A 19,301-nucleotide genomic window follows, 5' to 3' on the forward strand; every position below is an offset into this window, starting at 1 on the left:
ATTATGTTTACACGAATGTTAGATATTGAAATAAAACTATTTTTTTGGATTTCATTCCTCCCCGTGACCATGCAGGCTGCGAAGTATTCGAAACATGGGGAGAAAATTATAACATAAAAAATAATACCGCTTTCAAAAACCACTAAAAACAAAATTAAATAACATTACTTATAGTTGTTACTAATTCTAAAAAAAAAATATGGTCGGTGGACCACACGGAAAGCACCATCTTTGAAATAAGTAAAAAAAGAATCATCAAAATCGGTTCACCCAATCAATAGCTCTGAGGTAACAAACAAAAGAAAAAAATACAGTCGGATTGAAAACCTCCTCTTTTTTTTAAATCGGTTAAAAACAAAGATTTTCAACACAATGTAACATTCGAAAGATATTTTTTTTTTTTATTTTAGGAAAAACCAGGAACCGAAATATAAAATACATAGTTATTGTCTTACTTCACCTTTAACCCGTATTTATGTTTTTGTATAGAGAATAATGTTAGGTTTTTATTAAACGTTTTTTGAAGTTGTCATTTTTGATTTGCAACAACTATTATTTTAGTAATCTATACTATTATATAAAGCTGAAGAGTTTGTTTGTTTGTTTGTTTGTTTGCACGCGCTAATCTCAGGAACTACCAGTCCAAACTGAAAAATTATTTTTGCGTTGGATAGCCCTTTGTTCGTGGAGTGCTATAGGCTATATATCATCACGCTATACCCAATAGGAGCGGAGCAGTAATGGCTAATCTCAGGAACTACCAGTCCAAACTGAAAAATTATTTTTGCGTTGGATAGCCCTTTGTTCGTGGAGTGCTATAGGCTATATATCATCACGCTATGACCAATAGGAGCGGAGCAGTAATGAAACATGTTGCAAAATCGGGGACAATTTATTAGTTTTGAGAGCTTCCGTTGCGTGCGCTGCGTATACGGTTAAAGTTATGCAACAATGATGTATGACCGGATTGTTCCTCTTAAAAAGTGTTAAAAAATATAGTATAAAACTAAGTCCTCCACTGCATCTGTCTGCCTGAACGTGTTAAACTCAAAAACTACCCAACGTATTAAGATGAAATTTGGTATGGACACAGTTTGAGACCCTGGGAAGAACGTAGGCTCCCGGGAAACTACTACTTTTATAACGGAAAACTTTAGCCTGAAAAACTTTATAACGCGGGCGGAGCCGCGGGCAAAAGCTAGTACTTAATAAAATTATCCAAGTTTTAAAAAATGGCAAATTGATGTATAATTTTATATTAAAGAATTATAATAACTTAATAATTATTAAAATCCTATCATATATGAATCCTGTATACTTGAATTCAAATGTGACATGACGTCTCCATGTTAAAAATACTTAGAATTAATATGAACATATCAATTCTGGCTTACATTTGCCTTTAACTTATTCAAAAGAGGATTAGGATTGCAAGAAAACTTGACGACAAACGACCCGTAATATTAGCATGGTAACAATCGTGGACGCTCACAGTACGTCTGGTCCAACAGTACAAAATCGCTCAGCGAGCTATGTAACATGCTATGCCCGAAGTCTCTCTGAAGAATATACTTCGTAACGATGTCATCAGTCAGAGAACCAATGTCGCCGACATAGCACACAGGATTAGCAAACTGAAGTGGTAGTGGGCAGGGCATATCTATCGAAGAACCAATAACAGATGGGGTAAACGAGTTCTTGAGTGGAGACCACGGCTCGGCAAACGTAGTGTAGAACGCCCTCCAGCTAGGTGGAATGACGATCTGCGAAAGGTCGCTGGTAAGAACTGGATGTGACAGGCCGAAGACAGTGTAAAACTACGCGTATTAAAGGAGGCCTATGTCCAGCAGTGGACAAAGATATATGCTGAAGATAGAAGTTAGAACAATCACCGCAAGCTGACTTCTGTTTTCAAAATCAATTCAGGTTTTTAAACTAAAATAAGTGGCATAAGTATATGACGTCTAATCGCATAGATACGTCCATATATACGCCTGGCAACAAGTTGCACTGTGGCAACACAAATACTACATTACCACTCTCCAGCAAGCACGCGCACGCGCATCTTGCCGTTATTGTGACTTATATTTAAACGAATAATAAAGTAACAACCTTAAACTGACATTAAAGACTCATATGTGCATCCACAAGTATGTCGTCCAAGTAACCGAATGGCGAATTTTGCTTTCCTGTTTCTTTTTCGTACTATTACTAGTCTACTCAGTACATAGAATCACTCATTTCTTTAAAAAATCTAAAAAAATTAAGGAGTTGCTGCCACTTCGCTGTCTTCTTCACAATGTAGCCGCAGTCTTAGGATACAACACATGTGCATTATGATGAATTCTTTGTGCCATTGCGAGCAGCATGATATCACGAGGTATCTGTTTACATGTTTGCTGTTTTCCTCTATGAATCATTTACTCATATGTGAACATCAAAGTCGTTTTATAGTATAGACATAACTACAAGATATTGCGCTTTAAAGGAACAAAGCTGAAGAGTTTGTTTGTTGGAATGCCTTAATCTCAGGAATTACTGGTTCGAATAAAAAAGTTGTTTTATATAGCTCATTTATCGAGGAAGACTATATAAACTCACGCTATGATCAAAAGAAGCGGAGCATCAATGAAACATTTGCAAAAACGAGGATAATTTTATCTTTTTGGGAGCTTCTGTTGCGTGCGCCACGTAAACAGACTTACTGAACAATCACGTATGAAGAAATTGTTCCTTTTAGAAAGTCCTAATAAATATGTTTTAAAACAAAGTTCTTCTATCTGCCTCTCTGAACACGGTAAACTCAAAAAGTATCCCGGAAAACTTTACCGGGCAAAGCCGCAAGCAAAAGCTATTAATTATAATAAATTAATCTTCTTAGAGAGACTTATAAGTGTTCGGGTAAGATCGGATACGGAGTAAGTTCATATTACGAAAAAATACTACATATAAATATATAATACCATTTCAAATCGTGAAGTATCCGCTTTGCCAAACACGACGGCCTTTGTTTATGACTCGGGCTTCTCAGCTTATAAGAATGTAAGTAGTTGTATGTATTTTATAGTTGTATAGTCCATTCTTTATGTTTTTTATGTCACTATAAGTCAGGCATTTGTATGCGCCTCTATCCCACGTAAGTGTTTCAAAATAAAAATAATCAAATTTAAATGTAACATATGTTATAGTACAGTACAGATTTTTATTCGTAATATTGTTTGATACGAGACTTCTGTGAATTATTTCAACAAACTTAAAAACGTTACATTAATGTAAGTATATATAAAAAAAAACAAAAAAAGAGTACAAGATTATAAAAAGAAATACAAATTCACACAATGTTGATTAATTAAATGTTTATAATATCAGCCCTGTATTATATACTTGCCCACTGCTGAGCACGGGCCTCCTCTACTACTGAGGGGATTAGGCCTTAGTCCACCACGCTGGCCTAGTGCGGATTGGTAGACTTCACACACCTTCGAAATTCCTATAGAGAACTTCTCAGATGTGCAGGTTTCCTCACGATGTTTTCCTTCACCGTTAAAGCGAACGATAAATTCACAAAGAATACACACATGATTTTTTAGAAAAGAGGTGTGTGCCCTTAGGATTTGAACCTGCGGACATTCGTCTTGGCAGTCCGTTCCACACCCAACTAGGCTATCGCGCTTTTTTCGCGCTAAATAAATGTTTACCACCTTGAAAAATTACAAAAAAAGACTTTTTAACTTTCGTGTACACAAACGTGTGTACACGAAAGCTAAAAAGTCTTTTTTTAAACGTGTGTACACGAAAGTTAAAATGCTTGATGACGTCACACATAAAGTCAGTCGGGGGAAGTGCGCCATAAAATTTTCATAGCTGGATTCAATGTAAAATAATTTCTTTTTGTGCTGACTTAAGAATGTAATTTTATTAATTTAAGAATATTTGGTATTTTGTGATAACAACCTATAGCCATTCAAGGAAATCGGACCATAAATTAATAATATTTTGCTCAAAGTAAAAAAAATGGTAGAAGGCGCACTTGCCTCTGGAAATGGGGTAAGTGCGCCTGTGTAAAAAAACGCCAATATGAAACATTATAAAAAAAAAACTCATTTTAGTCCATAGAGAAATAAGTTTTACTCGCATTGCTCTTGGATAATTTTTAATCACTCAATATTATAACAAACTATGGCTGTCAAATCAAATTCGGGGTAAGTGCGCCATATATTTGTAAATCAGGGCTTCAAAACATTTTAGAATTTTTTTTTTGCTATATTCGGGTAGGTATTAATATTAGAGTTTTGTGCGCGGATATGTTGGAATAAAAAACAGGTAGCCCTAATACAAAATCCATTTTATTTCTAAAAACTAAAAAAATCGTACAAAAATGTAGGAATTAACAATTTTGATTGCCTTATAACTCAATTACTTAGAATTTGGCCTTATGACATTTAATATGTTTAAGCTTCATTATACCCAGATAACGTGCCTGATCGAACAGTTGCAACCTTGTCACGTAAAGTTGCTCTAGACCAAGGTATTTCATTTTTTCTTTTGTAAAAACGAATTAACTAATTCGCCATTTTATTTAAGTCGGCTCACAACAACATACAATATAACATTTTAATAATAATAATTCATATTAGTAAAACATATTTTCAAAAAAGTTCAGGGGCAAGTGCGCCATACGACTAGTAACTGTGGCGCACTTGCCCTACTTGACAATTTTGAGATACATTTTTTCGCATTGCTAAAAAATCCTTTATTTTAGTATATATAAATAAAATTCAGGCAGGAAGTTAAAATAAAAGGTTTAAACTATGTACTCACCTTACTGGTTTACAGAAATATGTTAAATATCTTAAAATATTTGAAGTTATCTTTCACGGGGTCATCTCTGTTTACAGGTCTAAATAACACTTAAAATAAAATGGCGAATAAATCGTATTAAAATGAACAGAGCCATTTATGGTTTTTAGTGGAACTGTATTTCAGTTAGTAGCATAGATATAAGATTGCGGTAATTGTATAACATCAATAGTTTTCGATTTTTTTAGGGTAGGTGCACTTACCCCGTCGGCGCACTTGCCCCACCTGACCTTACGCTTGAATGAAATAGTTCCTTAGTTCACCTTACTATTTATATTAAAAAACTAAGACAGTGTCATTTGTCAATGTCTAATGTCAATATTAGGTACAAAAGATACGTCACAACTTTCAAAGAGAGAGATAGGAACAAAAAAAACTGTCACTTGACTTCTTTTTTACTACAAAGCAAAGGTCATTGCGTCTTGAACCGTATATGTGACGTCATTTGGTGCTTACGTCGTTTTAGAATAAAACAAAATTCAAAGTGAAAATTATCAATGAAAATATGTGAGTTTTGAAAAACGAAAATAATGGGTCTCATAATTTTAGATCTAGTTTCATAAAATATAAACATTTGAGTATGTTGAAAAAATGAAATGTCAATTACGCTTTCTTTAATGTCAATCTGGACCAAACAATGCCGTATGCATTGCAGCTTAGCGACAGAAATAGACATTGGTACCTGTCGTTGGTAGGTACCTGTCCAGAAGGCCCCTCGGAAGTGACAGTCATACTACCAGACTCATAGCATAATGATGTGACACCGGAATGCGAATCTAATTTGACATTCATCATGTATGGAGGTTAAAGATTACTTGCTAATTAGTCATTGTTATAGCTTTTCTACTCAATAAATTGCTTAAAATTGCTTGCAAACTCATGTGTGTGGAACTTGGAAGGTATGTTTTTTTAACAAATAAGAGCTATTATAATATAATGTGATTTAGAGGTTTTTTTTTTTAGTTAATGGAACAAAAATTACAAGTTTAAATATATTTATATAACACAAAATATATATTGCCAACAATGAGAAACCCTCATTCACTTTCTAACCCATACTACACCGTTGATTTTCAATAAAAAAAATAGTTTGAATAAGAAGTATTTCAATTGAAAATCGAAGTGTCCGATTTTGATTATAACAAAATATTGATAATTTTATACTAACACTAGCTTATGCTCGCGGCCTGGCCCGCGTTAAAAAGTGTTTCCTAAATAGTCCTGCTATATATTTTTCCGGAACAATAAAAAGCTATATCCTTCCCAGGGTCTCAAACTATATCCATACCAAATTTGTCGTAAACCTTTATGTAGTTTTTAATTTTTTTCGTGTTCAGACGCGGTAAGGGACTTTGTTTTATACTAGGTGAGGGTATTTCACGTAATTCGTGTCAATAGTATGGTTATACTTCAAACAAATTGTTTTCTCTTTCTAAGTTTAGAAATAATCATTTTAATAAACATATATACATACAAACAATGACATTTTACAAATAGACGCGTCATACACTAACAAAATTGCATATAAAAACAGCGCAGTATTAACAATAGTCACAGCCCTAGCGGCTCGCATTGATACGGCCCGAGTAGGCCCGAGCATGCCCGAATAGGGCCGAGCATCGATCGCCCCGTCGCGTCGCCGTGACAGTCGAATGAAATGCATTTATTACTTAGAAAATAAGTTAAATAGTAAATACTTATTACTAACGTATGAAATCAAACGTTTGTTTCATTCACAATTGGAATATAATTTGTACCTACATCGTGTAAAACACAATTTTATTTTTTATAATAGTACAAAAAGTTGTAAGCCGACTAGCCGCGACAGTGGTTGGAGGTTGACTAAGTGAATGTCGGGCAATTACCTTGCTTTCGTCTTGCCAGTATTGAGCTCGGACAACGTATCTATGTAATAAAAACATACAAAGCATATAATAACAATATCAGCCCTGTATTATATACTTGCCCACTGCTGAACACGGGCCTCCTCTACTACTGAGAGGGATTAAGCCTTAGTCCACCACGCTAGCCTAGCGCGTATTGGTAGACTTCACACACCTTCGAAATTCCCATAATAAAACATAAAGAAATAACTGTTGTTAAGAACTTGAACAAGAAAATACCAATTAACTACGACATATAAAAACTATGTTTAATTGTAAAATGATTGAATGACTGTACTGCAGTTTGCACAATGTGAATTTCATGGTGAATGAGCATCTAGTTACTAAATATGCATCTATTCATGCCATTCTGACCTCTATTGCATAATTCAATTGTTCACATCGCGTTATAGATAATACGCGTACAGACAGACGGAGAATATTTTTTATAGCTTTATTGTAAATAACAATGTGGAACACTGTACTCAAAACTAAACAATGATGGCGGAGAAGGGGTACAATTGGCTATCTTGTCACTCAAGACAATCTCTTACGGACAACCATTGGACAGAATAAGAGAAAATTTAGATACAAGGTCCACTAGGGTGAATAATATTAGTCTTATAATATTATAGAAAATGTGAACATAATAATATACATTGACGTATATTCTATAGACACGAACGTCCATATAAAATATTTATTCAAAATCTGAACTAAAATTGCAACCAAAACATCACTGCCGTAACCTATTTATTTACTTGAACAACAAATATTTTTCCTTATTTGACTAATATTTTTTATTCACATCGAGATTTACACTTAAACTCGAGTTCTTATATTATGAGCGCCACTCTGTACATAACCACACCCTGTCAATGTTAAAATCATACTAAAGTCAAGTGTACGGATTGCAGTACAGTTGAGTCGAACACAATGAGTATGAGAGTATACGGAACGTCAGATCTAGCACGTAGCACATACATGTATATCGATGATAATACCTCAATGCAAATAACACTGCAATATATTATATGTGTGCAATATACCTGTGTCACTGCTGGGAAAAGGCCACCAAAACTACTGAGAAGGTTTAGGCCTTATTCCATTATGCTGGCCTACCAGTGGCGAAAGATAAAAATGTTGTGCGAAGTTTCCACTGTGTTAACCGTCAGATATATTTGCAAGTAACAATATATTAATATATAACAATATTTGTTACAGGAAAGAAAACCATCCTGAAGGATGTGTCAGGATTGTTCAAGTCAGGACATCTAACAGCGATTATGGGTCCTTCGGGAGCTGGCAAATCTTCACTAATGAATGCACTCACAGGATTCTCGTAAGTCTTTGATGCCTTCCTCAGAATATTGAAATAACAATTCATGTCCATATTCATAATTATCATTAATTCAAATCGTTAAGTGTTGAATTTCAGCTATGATTAAAATTTTTAAATTAAGAATTTAGTAAAAAATAATTAATAATTAATTTTTTTTAATCATGTTCAACATAATATTGTATTTTTATTCCAGTAATTATGTTGAATAATAAACGTAAAGGATATCGTCGAAAACGGCCCCAGATCCAAAACAGATGTGACTAGCACCATAATTATTTATGTATTTTTTTATATTACTTGCAAATATGTGTATAAAACGGACAAGCTGTTATATCCAAAACGAATATATAAAAGTATTGTAACGAATTAAAGTCAAAATCGCCGACATATTTATAGCTAATTGTCTATGGAGATGTACCGGTTCGACAAAACGATACATCTAATTACCGATAATTAATTATTGAAACATGTTAATATATTCGATTTGTGAGGCGATATTTTTTTTCCTTATTATAATATATTTAATCGAGCAGTGGATGCGTCTCAAATAAATAGGTGGTTAGTTTTAAAACTAAATTAATTATAGATCAAGTTGTGTATAAAAAAAGTATTTTTTTTAGTTTTTAATTCATATTGATTTACTTTCTTTAATTAGATTCTATATTAGCGACCCGCCCTGGCTTCGTACAGATAGCAGAGCGCAATATATTATGCGAACATTTACTTGTCTGTCGTACAAAATATTTATGAATTTTACATATAAAAAGAAGCGTTCTTCTGTCTCGCTCCATTCCGGGGCCTCAAACTCTCTCCATATCAAATTACTATCGGATCCGCCCGTGTGAAAGTTTTTCCGGGATAAAGGTCCCGCTAAATATTTCCCCTAATAAAAAGAACCCTATGTTGAATAAAATCGATTTTTGTATAAATGATCGATATTATCGATCCAGAATCTAGTCGAGTAGCTTCCCTATTTCTTGCTTCATTTTTTAATTCAACGTCACTCACACTACACTTATCAGAGACAAATAAGTAAACTAGACTCTCACTATTTCATTGACTACTCGGCTATTCTAACGGATGAGATACCTACTACATAGTGATGAATCTTTAGTGCTTCGATATATATTGGATACCTATATGAATGAAAAGCATATTTAAAGTGTAAATGATAGGACTTTAAATCTACCTTGAACATTGAAAGGCTTTCAATGTTTACTATCAATTATAACCTCAAAATCTAATCGTTTTTTGGGATTGGTGCGATATCCCAGCTTGTCCGTTTTATAAATAATATGTCATGAAATTTATTAATGATTCTAAATATTATAGAAATTTTTTCATTGCTGTTGGTTCCGAGGCCAAAATTATACTTTAATAATTTATATTCGCAATGGAATAGCCCAGTTATTTATAAATAATTAATGGAACTAGTTTAACTAACTGGTTTGTGGTTTGTTTTAAGTGTATATACTTGTTTTAAGTATATTATATTTACAATTATCATACTATTCTAATTATAAGTGATAAAAGACCTTAATGGTTTGTTCGAACGATTTATTCTCTGAAACTAAAGGTTGATTGTTACCGACTCCCGCTCTGAGGGCCCTGGGTTCAAATCCCTCGTCGGTCCAAAAATAATATTGTGACTGGGTTTTTCGAACTTAAAAATTACTCAGTCGCAGGTCGGAGTCAGGAAGTTAGCGCCGTGATACCCCCGTGCTTCGGAAAGTGTGTAAAGCCGTTAGTCCTGCGCCTGATCTCTCTCCGGTCATGTCAGATTGCCTTATCATCGGACTGAGAGGGTGAAAGAACAGATAATTCAAATGTGTATTGCGCACACGCCTGCACTATAATATCTCCTACGCACCTGGTTTATCTCCGTTCAAATTCGACGCCGTGTCCGAAATTAGGCCAGGAAGGATTGATTCATCCATTCATCCTGGAATTTTACGCTACATTCTCATATATATTAAATTATAAAAAAAGTCCTCTGCTGCGTCTGTTTGACTAAACCCGATAAACTCAAAAAGTACTGAACAGATTTCGATGAAATTTGGTATAAGTAATTCACCCGAGCGAACTATGTTACGAGGATAAAGTCACGAGCAAAAGTTAGTTTAAAAATAAAATAAAAATCAAATGATTTTTCTAATGGTATGTTTAGACTAGCAAGTTCTTGTAGCAATAAATTGCGCAAGACTTCAAGTTGTGTTTATTTTAATGGCAATAATTCAATAGTTTTACACATAGAGGATTCGCCATACATGGCTCGCTTGATATTATAATAGTTAACTTTAAAAAAATTATATACATGTTCATCTTCAGAAAGCCTTACGGAATTATCTTCATCGACAGTAATAATTAAAAGTACTATTACTTTTGCCCAAATTACAATGTTTTTGAGATAACTTCTCGCACAGTTGAAGATTGCCTGTCATTTAATTGTATATTAAACAAATTTTCATACTTTACTCATAGTGACCCCACTGCACCTGATAGTAAGTGGTGTGAGGTCCATATGTAGTGCTGAATATCGATAGATTTATCGCTCGTCAATCGACACAATTATGCCGGCCTATTTAGCTGCTGAATCCTAAGAAGCTGCATATACGCAGGCTGATCCCACATAACACACTTACGTGGCCTATTATTAGACTTAATAACTAATTTGCACTTCTTAAAATTTTAATTACAATGTTTCTAAACTTTGATTGTATAATTTCGCATATATGCTTCTGTTAATTTAATTTTTATAGTTTTTTTTTTTTTTAATTTAGTTAATAATTTCGCAAAAACATTTTAATTTTGTCATAATTTTGTAATGCATACTGCAACCGTTATATATACATGTGTGAGCCTTTAAGTGGTTGTTGCACAAGTTCATGGTGCCAAATTATTTAAGCTTGTTATGACAAGTATAAATAACTGTTCGCTGGCCTTAAATAAAAAAAATATATATATTGCGGGTTTTACGTTATGTGTACGGTGACTATCCTACGACACAATCACACGAACACCATTTACGAGATTGCAATATGTACTTTTCACAGGACGCAGGGTGTTACTGGCACGATAAGAGCTGGCGACAGCGTCTGCCAGTTCAGCAACAAGTCGAATAGCCTCCACTCCCTCAAGGAGTACCGGAAGAAGACCTGCTACATATTGCAAGATGATCGGCTCAACCCGCTGTTTACTGTCAACGAACTCATGAGGTTCGCGGCTGACATGAAATTGGGAAATACCCTTGCTGATAAATTAAAACAGACTGTTGTAAGTTTTTTGTTCTATGTAATGCTACACGCACACACACTCCACACACATTTATTCAACAGAAACTGTGCTATATAACATATCTGAGAATCTTTAAAAGGTAATCGTAAAACCAAAAAAAATCCAATAAAACACACGTCAACAAAACTGTCAAAAATATGAAATTAGCACTGAAGCTTTCAAAAAATTACTAGAATCACTACACTATACAGAAACTGACAGCTAGTGTTTCACAACAGCAAATTGACAGCATCTAAACCTCACTTCTTCAAAGATATGGAAATAATTTAACCATGTCCAACCAACCCTATATAACTTTGTTCAAGATAAGCGAGGTGCTCCTGACTCTGGGGTTGTCCGGAGCGGAGAATACAAGGTGCGGCAACCTCTCAGGCGGGCAGAGGAAGCGGCTGTCCATTGCTGTGGAACTGATCGACAATCCTCCTGTGGTCTTCTTAGACGAACCCACTACGTAAGTAAATTGTTAAATCCGTAGACATAATGTTATTTAATGTTTAGGTGAATATAAGACATTGTTATAAAACTTTTTTACAGATTTTTTATAATTTTCTCACGAGATTTTGCTTCGTAGTCACGGGGCGGACTCAATGAAAAACAAGCCATCATCGTATGGCGTTATGATCCGTTAAAAATTCTTCTATAAATCTATGTCGAGTTTTGATAGCCATGTTTCGGCTTCTGGAGTCAGCTGGTGCAGGTCCGATAAATCACTTTGAAAGCTTCTGAAATGAAAAAAAAATGTATAATTGTAAAATGTAGGTATTGTAACTCTGCCTTTCGGATGACCAACACCTGAATCCGACCCGCAACCACGACGGCTGCAAAGTCATCCAAACGTCGAGAGAAAATGATAACATAAAAAACAGCGACAAAATCCGTAGACATGTTTAACAATTATTTGATTATTTATTAAGTATTGTCCAACATTTTTCGTTAATTATACCAAGTTTTTGATACAAGACTATATTATATAGTTTTTCGTGATTAATTTTATTGCTAGTATAATATAATTCTGGCGTTAGACATTCGATATATTACTGCCGTATTAAAAGACGTTTCTCAAGTAAGTAATAGCTAAATGCTGTTCTATCTAGCGTACTCTGACGTCAAATACTAATTAACATAGCAAGATGAATCAAAACAACTATTACAAATCTAAACTTTTTAGTATATGCTAAAAAGTCAAAACCACGTCAAAGGCAAACTACCAAGTTTTTATATGATCCGATGACCGATCAAGACTGCGAATTGAAATCGATTTTCCTAAAATAGCTACCTAGCTACAACGTAATTAAACTCGTATAAGAATCAGTGTGTAATAGCAGTAATATTTTTACCTGTCAATATTTATTTATTAATATTTTTTACTGGTGGTAATACTCTCATATGTGCGAGTCCGCCTGGGTAGTTACGACCGCAAAGTATATTTCTGCCGTCAAGCAGCTGTGTAGTCACTGTTGTTTTCTGGTTCGAAGGACATTGTAGCCAGTTTAACTACTGGACATAATAAGACTTAACATCTTATGTCTCAGGACGGCAAGTGCAGTGGAATACCGAACAATACTTTATAATTCAAGATGTTGAATTGTGTTTCTACTGTTTATGGGCGATCGTATCGCTTACCATCAGGCGACCGGCAATTTCGTCATTCAACACAATAAAAAATATACAGGGTCATTTTGACATTGCGTTACTAAATGACACCACATACTTATCTACTTGGAAATAACACTTTACAATAACTTACTTGAGTCATAGACGTAAAATAAAAAAGTGTATATTTTAAACAAAATAAATATTAATAAAAAGTAATTTTAACTTTACGCTCCCTAATGCCACTACTACTACTCTAAGAGAATTCGTTGCGGTGGTAACATCATACTTTCAGTCAGAAATACACTAACGCACATACATTCGCATTAAACTTCAAATTGATCAAAAAATCAGAAAACTAAAACCAGGATTTTCTGTGAAAATATTAGTTTTTAATCGATGATTTTTGGCACGATGTCAGCAAAGGTGAAGACGAGTATGTGGTTTCATTTAGTAACGCAATGTCAAAATGACCCTGTATGTTTACAACTCATGGTTCTTACAAAATATCGGTTAATATTACTGAGTTAGAATGCGCACTAAGTTTAGAACTTGTATCGCACATCTTTTACAAACCTGTTACAATAATTAAATTACTCAGACTCTATCTCGATGTCTCAAGGTTGGAAAAAAGGAAAACAAATAGCAATAATAACAACATATTAAAACTGAACTGTATTAAAACTGTAACGGTTATGTTGATTTAAAAAAATAAGTATATATTAATATTTTGTAGAGAAATTACCAATGTTGCCCATTCCACAATTTTGTTCATAGTTTTAAAAGTTTAAGTCACTGTTGCGGTTGGTACATATTCGAACATCATATACAAGTTCCATAATATATCTGTGACGTTAAAGGCTATTATTGCCTGCTATTATTTCAGATTTATGATATTTATGATCTATAAAAAAACAGATACTAATCATTGAAATAAGACTATTTTTTAGGTTTTTATCGCGGATCTCTCTCATATATTCACTATGTTAACAGCGGTACTCCGAAAATGTATGTTATTTTAATGTCTAACATTCGCGTAAACATGAGAAATTATTATCCAGGCATTAGTATTAATGAATGAAAGCGTATTTAGCATTTTTTTGTTCCACCCTTCTGCCAATGTTCCTGTAAGGGTTAACAATCGGCTACTTGACAGGTTTTAGAAATAATTCACAAATTACCCGTGTTCATTATATAACTTACAGTTTTAAATACACCTTTTTCTTTTACAATCGTAATGTAATAAAAAAAAATTTCATTGATTAAATATCGCGCGGAAACACGTCATGTGACATTTGTGTTGTGACGTTATATTTAATAAACGACCCAATAATTACCATGGCGAAAGAAAATTTGACGTAAAATGAAACATATTGTGACGTCAATCGTGGCTCATTCATGGTCGTCTCGGTATAAAAGGCGCAATCTTATTATTTAATAATAAAATATTTGGAGTTTATATTAATGCATAAATATACTGTAAATGATTGTTTGCTTATAAGCTACCACACATTACACAGGGTCATTTTCACATTGCATTACTAAATGACACCACATATTCATCTTCACCTTTGCTGACATTGTGCCAGAAATCATCCATTAATAACTAATATTTTCTCGAAAAATCCTGGTTTTAGTTTTTTGATATTTTTATCATTTTGTAATTTAATGCGAATATGGCGTGTGTGTGGGTATATTTGTGACTGAAAGTATGATGTTGCCGTTGCCACGAATTCTCTTAGGGTAGTAGTAGTGGCATTAGGGCGCGTAAAATTAAAATTACTTTTTATAAATACTTATTTTGTTCGAAACTTACACTTTTTATTTTACATCTACGGCTCAAGTAACTTAATGTAAAGTGTTATTTCCAAGTTGTGATTTTATTTAGTAACCCGATGTCAAAATGATCCTGTATAATATTATATTTTAATAACTATCAAGTATTGTTTTTTCTCTTCAATTATGACACCGACCGATGAAGATTGCCAAAACCGTAGAACACTAATCTCCCCAAATTAGTCAAATAAAAAGGCTGCTGAGATCTTAGATTCGTTTCCCGGGTTGGATAAAATGTTATTGACTTTTTATAAATGTAAGCTCGGAGTTTTGACTCCTATTCGGAGAATGCCTACATTTCCCCCTCCCATTACAGCTATCAAAATGTGTATTACACCTCTACCTACCCCTGAAAAGATAAAAAGTCGTGATGCTATGTATGAGTAAGATATTAAGTACTATTTCAAAATATAAATTTTCCATTAATAAGCAAATGTGACCACTCAAGCTGTTAAACGTATCCTGTATTTAATATAATATATTTATTCGTAATTGGTAACGTTACATATTCATATCAAAAACTGGTTATGCTTGTTTAAAAACCAGATTGCGAAAAATATTTGCAAACGAATTCAACGGAAGAATGAAGTGTGAACGAGCTTTAATACTTTCGTGTAAAAGATAAATGTATTCGTATGAATTAAACACATTTGTATCTATACTAGCTTTTGCTCGCGGCTTCGCCCGCGTGAAGGAGTTTTCCGGAATAAAACTCCATTGTATGATAAAAGCCTTGCTACATATTTTCCCGTCACTGATAGGTTCAAACTAATTTTATCCCCAGGGGGTTTAATTAATCAAAAACCTTTCTTAGCGGATGCCTACGTCATAACATCTATCTGCATGTCAAATTTCAGCCCGATCCGTCCAGTGGTTTGGGCTGTGCGTTGATAGATCATTATGTCAGCCAGTCACCTTTGAGTTATATATATTTAGACTAAGTAATATTATAAAGCGAAAAAGATTGTAAGTTTCGTAGTAAGTTTGTAGGTATCCGTGGAACTGATTTTGAAAACTCTTTCACTAATAGGTAGCTACATAAGTCAATGCTAGAGGCTATTATTAATCCCGAGAAAATTTAAAACAGGACATTTATCCCGGAAAAACCTTTTCACGACGGAGCCTTGCAAAAACTAGTTAATTATAAAAATAGGACCCGCTCACTAATTTAGTTACTGATTTAACAACACCCCAATATTTTAGATATAGAATACATAATCTTTGCTCTGTGGTCCGCTTTACATCTAACAAAAGGTATGAGGAAAATTATTACGAAAGTCAACAGCTGCGGGATTGCGAATTTAAAGTTCGCATGAATTTACATTAGGTTGAATCCCCAAGCAAAAGGTAGTAAACATATTAATATTTTAATAATTTAAAGGAACAATTTAAGGAAGCATTCGTAAGATTTTATTGTAATTATGCATTTCCAGTTTAAAAAATGGAATCAAGAGTTGTTTATACATCTCACATCCAAATTAGTACTTCACATACCTCTAGGTATGTGAAGTACTAATTTGGATTTGTAATTTTGTAATTTGGATTTGAAGTACTAATTTGATTTTGTTCCTCACGATGTTTCCTTCACCGTTAAAAATGTTGTTAAACAATACATATGTAACTTTGGAAACTCAGAGGTGTGCCTCGGGTTTTGAACCTGCGACATCTGTTGTAGCAGACTGTCTCATCCCCAACTAGGGTGTCGTTCTCTTTACACAGATATTCTAATGGTAGTTTTTGCTCGCGGCTCCGTCCGAGTGAACAGTTTTTTCTGGATAAACATCCAGCATTATATTTTCCCGGGATAAAAGTAGCCTGTAGTACTCAGGTTTCTATTAGTGAAAATAAATCAAAATCGGTTCAGTTGTTCAAGAGACTTAACGCGCAGTTAAAACAAATAAATTCAGCTTCATATATTAGTAGAGAATATAGATTCACAAAAAATAAGCATAAACACTAATGAAGGTATTATTATTTTAACAGATTCCGGTGTTTATTACTGTTCATTGACTTATTCACAAGAATAATATTATAGTTCACAGAATATCATATCATGTTGATCAGAATAATTTTATTGTGGCTGGGCAAAGCGACGTCACTGCACCTAATGTCAAACGAATTGAAGCTCATAGATATACTTTTATGCATTATGTGATAGGTAAAGACTTTGTTCCAAATTCAAAAACATGTTAAATATAGGATAACGTCATCAACAAATTAACTTGTTTTATATAAAATTCGCGGAAAACATTTAAGGCAATTAATATAATACCAAATCGGTATCCTTGTTTCTCGAAAAGTAAAGCTTTTAAAACGATATGCGTAAGTAATACATTCAAACATGCTACAAAATTCACAAAACATTTTCTTCATAATAAAAGTTTACGTTCTTTGTATAATCCCGGTGAACTTTACGAGACTGCGACTATCGTGGCTAATTTAAAAATTCTTCTGACTCCAAAACTTAATTGAATATGATTACATTGCTCCTGCTCTAATTAGTTTTTTAACCCGTATAAAAGTTAAATCATTATTTTTTGTGTAGTGGTTTTGAAGTTTATTTTTTAAAGCAAGCGAAATGTATGACCCAATAACATACATATATTACTGAGGGATGAGTGAAATATATTCATATGTAGTTAGTTTTATTGTAAGTTGTGCTTGATTTGGTCATAGCTCCATTTTATATTAAAAAAACTGTTATATGTAGTAATAATTGCTGGTGACGAATGATGTAGATGTACACAAACAATTAATGTAGTTCATGCTACGTCTTTTGGATAATCAATTGTTAAATTGTTTTCGATAATAATAATAATAATAATGCAAAAAATATAGCGGCGATAGCCTAGTTGGTTGTGGAACGGACTGCCGAGACGAATGTCCGCAGGTTCATATCCCAAGGGCACACACCTCCGATTTTTCTAAAAAATTATGTGTGTATTCTTTGTTAATTACCGTATGCTTTAACGGTGAAGGAAAACATCGTGAGGAAACCTGCATACCTGAGAAGTTCTCTATAGGAATTTCGAAGGTATGTGAAGTCTACCAATCCGCACTAGGCCAGCGTGGTGGACTAATGCTTAATCCCCCTCAGTAGTAGAGGAGGCCCGTGCTCAGCACTGGGCAAGTATACAGTACAGGGCTGATATTATTATTATTTTATGGTCAATTCTCTTTATTTTAAAGGTATTTGTTTTACATTTTTACATATACATTTAAAAAGAAAAAAAACATGCATATAAAAATATAAAAAATGTATAACCCTCCGATGGCGAAGCGCAACACCCAGGCCACCGGCGGTTAGGGATTCAAAGTGAGGAATCTCCTTACAATGCGCGCCGTGTCCAGCAATACCGCCTTCTGTATCTGGCCTCCGACCCAACGGCCAATTGAGAGCTTCTGAAGATGTTGGTCGAGGCTCTTTGGTATCAATCCATGCGCAGAAACGACAATCGGGACAATAATTGTAGAGTCCACATCCCACATGTCGGTAACCTCATGTGCCAAGTCTAAATATTTGGACAATTTATCTTTTTCGGCCTTAACAAGGTTATCGTCATGCGAAATGGTGACATCAACAAGTATTGCCCGGCGCGACAATCGATCTACTATCACAATATCAGGCTTATTGGCAACAATTGCCCTGTCTGTTATAATAGATCGATCCCAATAGAGCGTTGCATGATCATTTTCGAGAACTGGTTGTGGTATATACTGGTAATATGGTACTTCAGAAGACACAAGACCATATCGAAGAGCAATTTGCTGGTGTATGATCTTGGCTACAAGGTGGTGTCTATGCAAGTACTCGCCGTTAGCAAGATACGAACAACCGGAAATTACATGCCTGATTGATTCACCAGGACGATGGCATGCCCGACAAATATCGACCGTACCGTCCTTCAGGATGTATATCCTATAATTGTTCGTTTTGATAACTTCGTCCATAATTGCAAAGACAAAATCCTCAGTTTCCCCAAAGAGGTTACCAAAACGTAGCCAAGATACGGACGCAAGCTGGACCACATCAGGTCCATGAAGGGCCCCATAGAACCGACCGTGTAATTCTTTGCTCTTCCATATTTCCCTGCGCTCCCTTATACCCAATACTCTGGTATTGGGACTGGCGGAGACCTCTGGGTCTCCGCCAGTCCTCTTTCGCCAAGGAAAGCGGGGTTAATCCTTTATCCACCATAACTACAACCCTATGCATGCCCACTTCACTGTGAAGGAAATAATCCCTAAGATTGCACACCTCGCGGTTATGCAAGTCCTTAGCATTAAGTAAACCTCGGCCTCCACATTTCCGCGGGATGTTACAATCTCATCACTGACGAACGTTGGTGGTGCATACGATGTGCAGTCAGTAGAGTCGGACCTTTCTGTCCAGGGCGTCCAATTCGGTCTGAGTCCATCTGAGTATACCAAAAGAGTACGTGAGTACAGGCATAACCCAACCATTGAAGGCGCGAATCTTGTTTCCACCCGAT

At 34.6% G+C, this 19,301-nt stretch overlaps 1 protein-coding gene across 1 annotated transcript in view; it reads left to right on the plus strand.

Moving 5' to 3' along the window:
• LOC115452224 (ATP-binding cassette sub-family G member 1) overlaps window positions 1-19,301 on the plus strand; it is a 78,130-nt gene that overhangs the window by 36,210 nt on the left and 22,619 nt on the right. The window contains exons 2-4 of the mRNA XM_037442181.1: window positions 7,968-8,085; window positions 11,139-11,358; window positions 11,685-11,830. Coding sequence (XP_037298078.1) covers window positions 7,968-8,085; window positions 11,139-11,358; window positions 11,685-11,830 — 484 coding nt within the window. The remainder of the gene's footprint in view (window positions 1-7,967; window positions 8,086-11,138; window positions 11,359-11,684; window positions 11,831-19,301) is intronic.

This window comes from Manduca sexta, chromosome 24, assembly GCF_014839805.1.
Source record: "Manduca sexta isolate Smith_Timp_Sample1 chromosome 24, JHU_Msex_v1.0, whole genome shotgun sequence".
Classification (NCBI taxonomy): Eukaryota; Metazoa; Arthropoda; class Insecta; order Lepidoptera; family Sphingidae; genus Manduca; species Manduca sexta.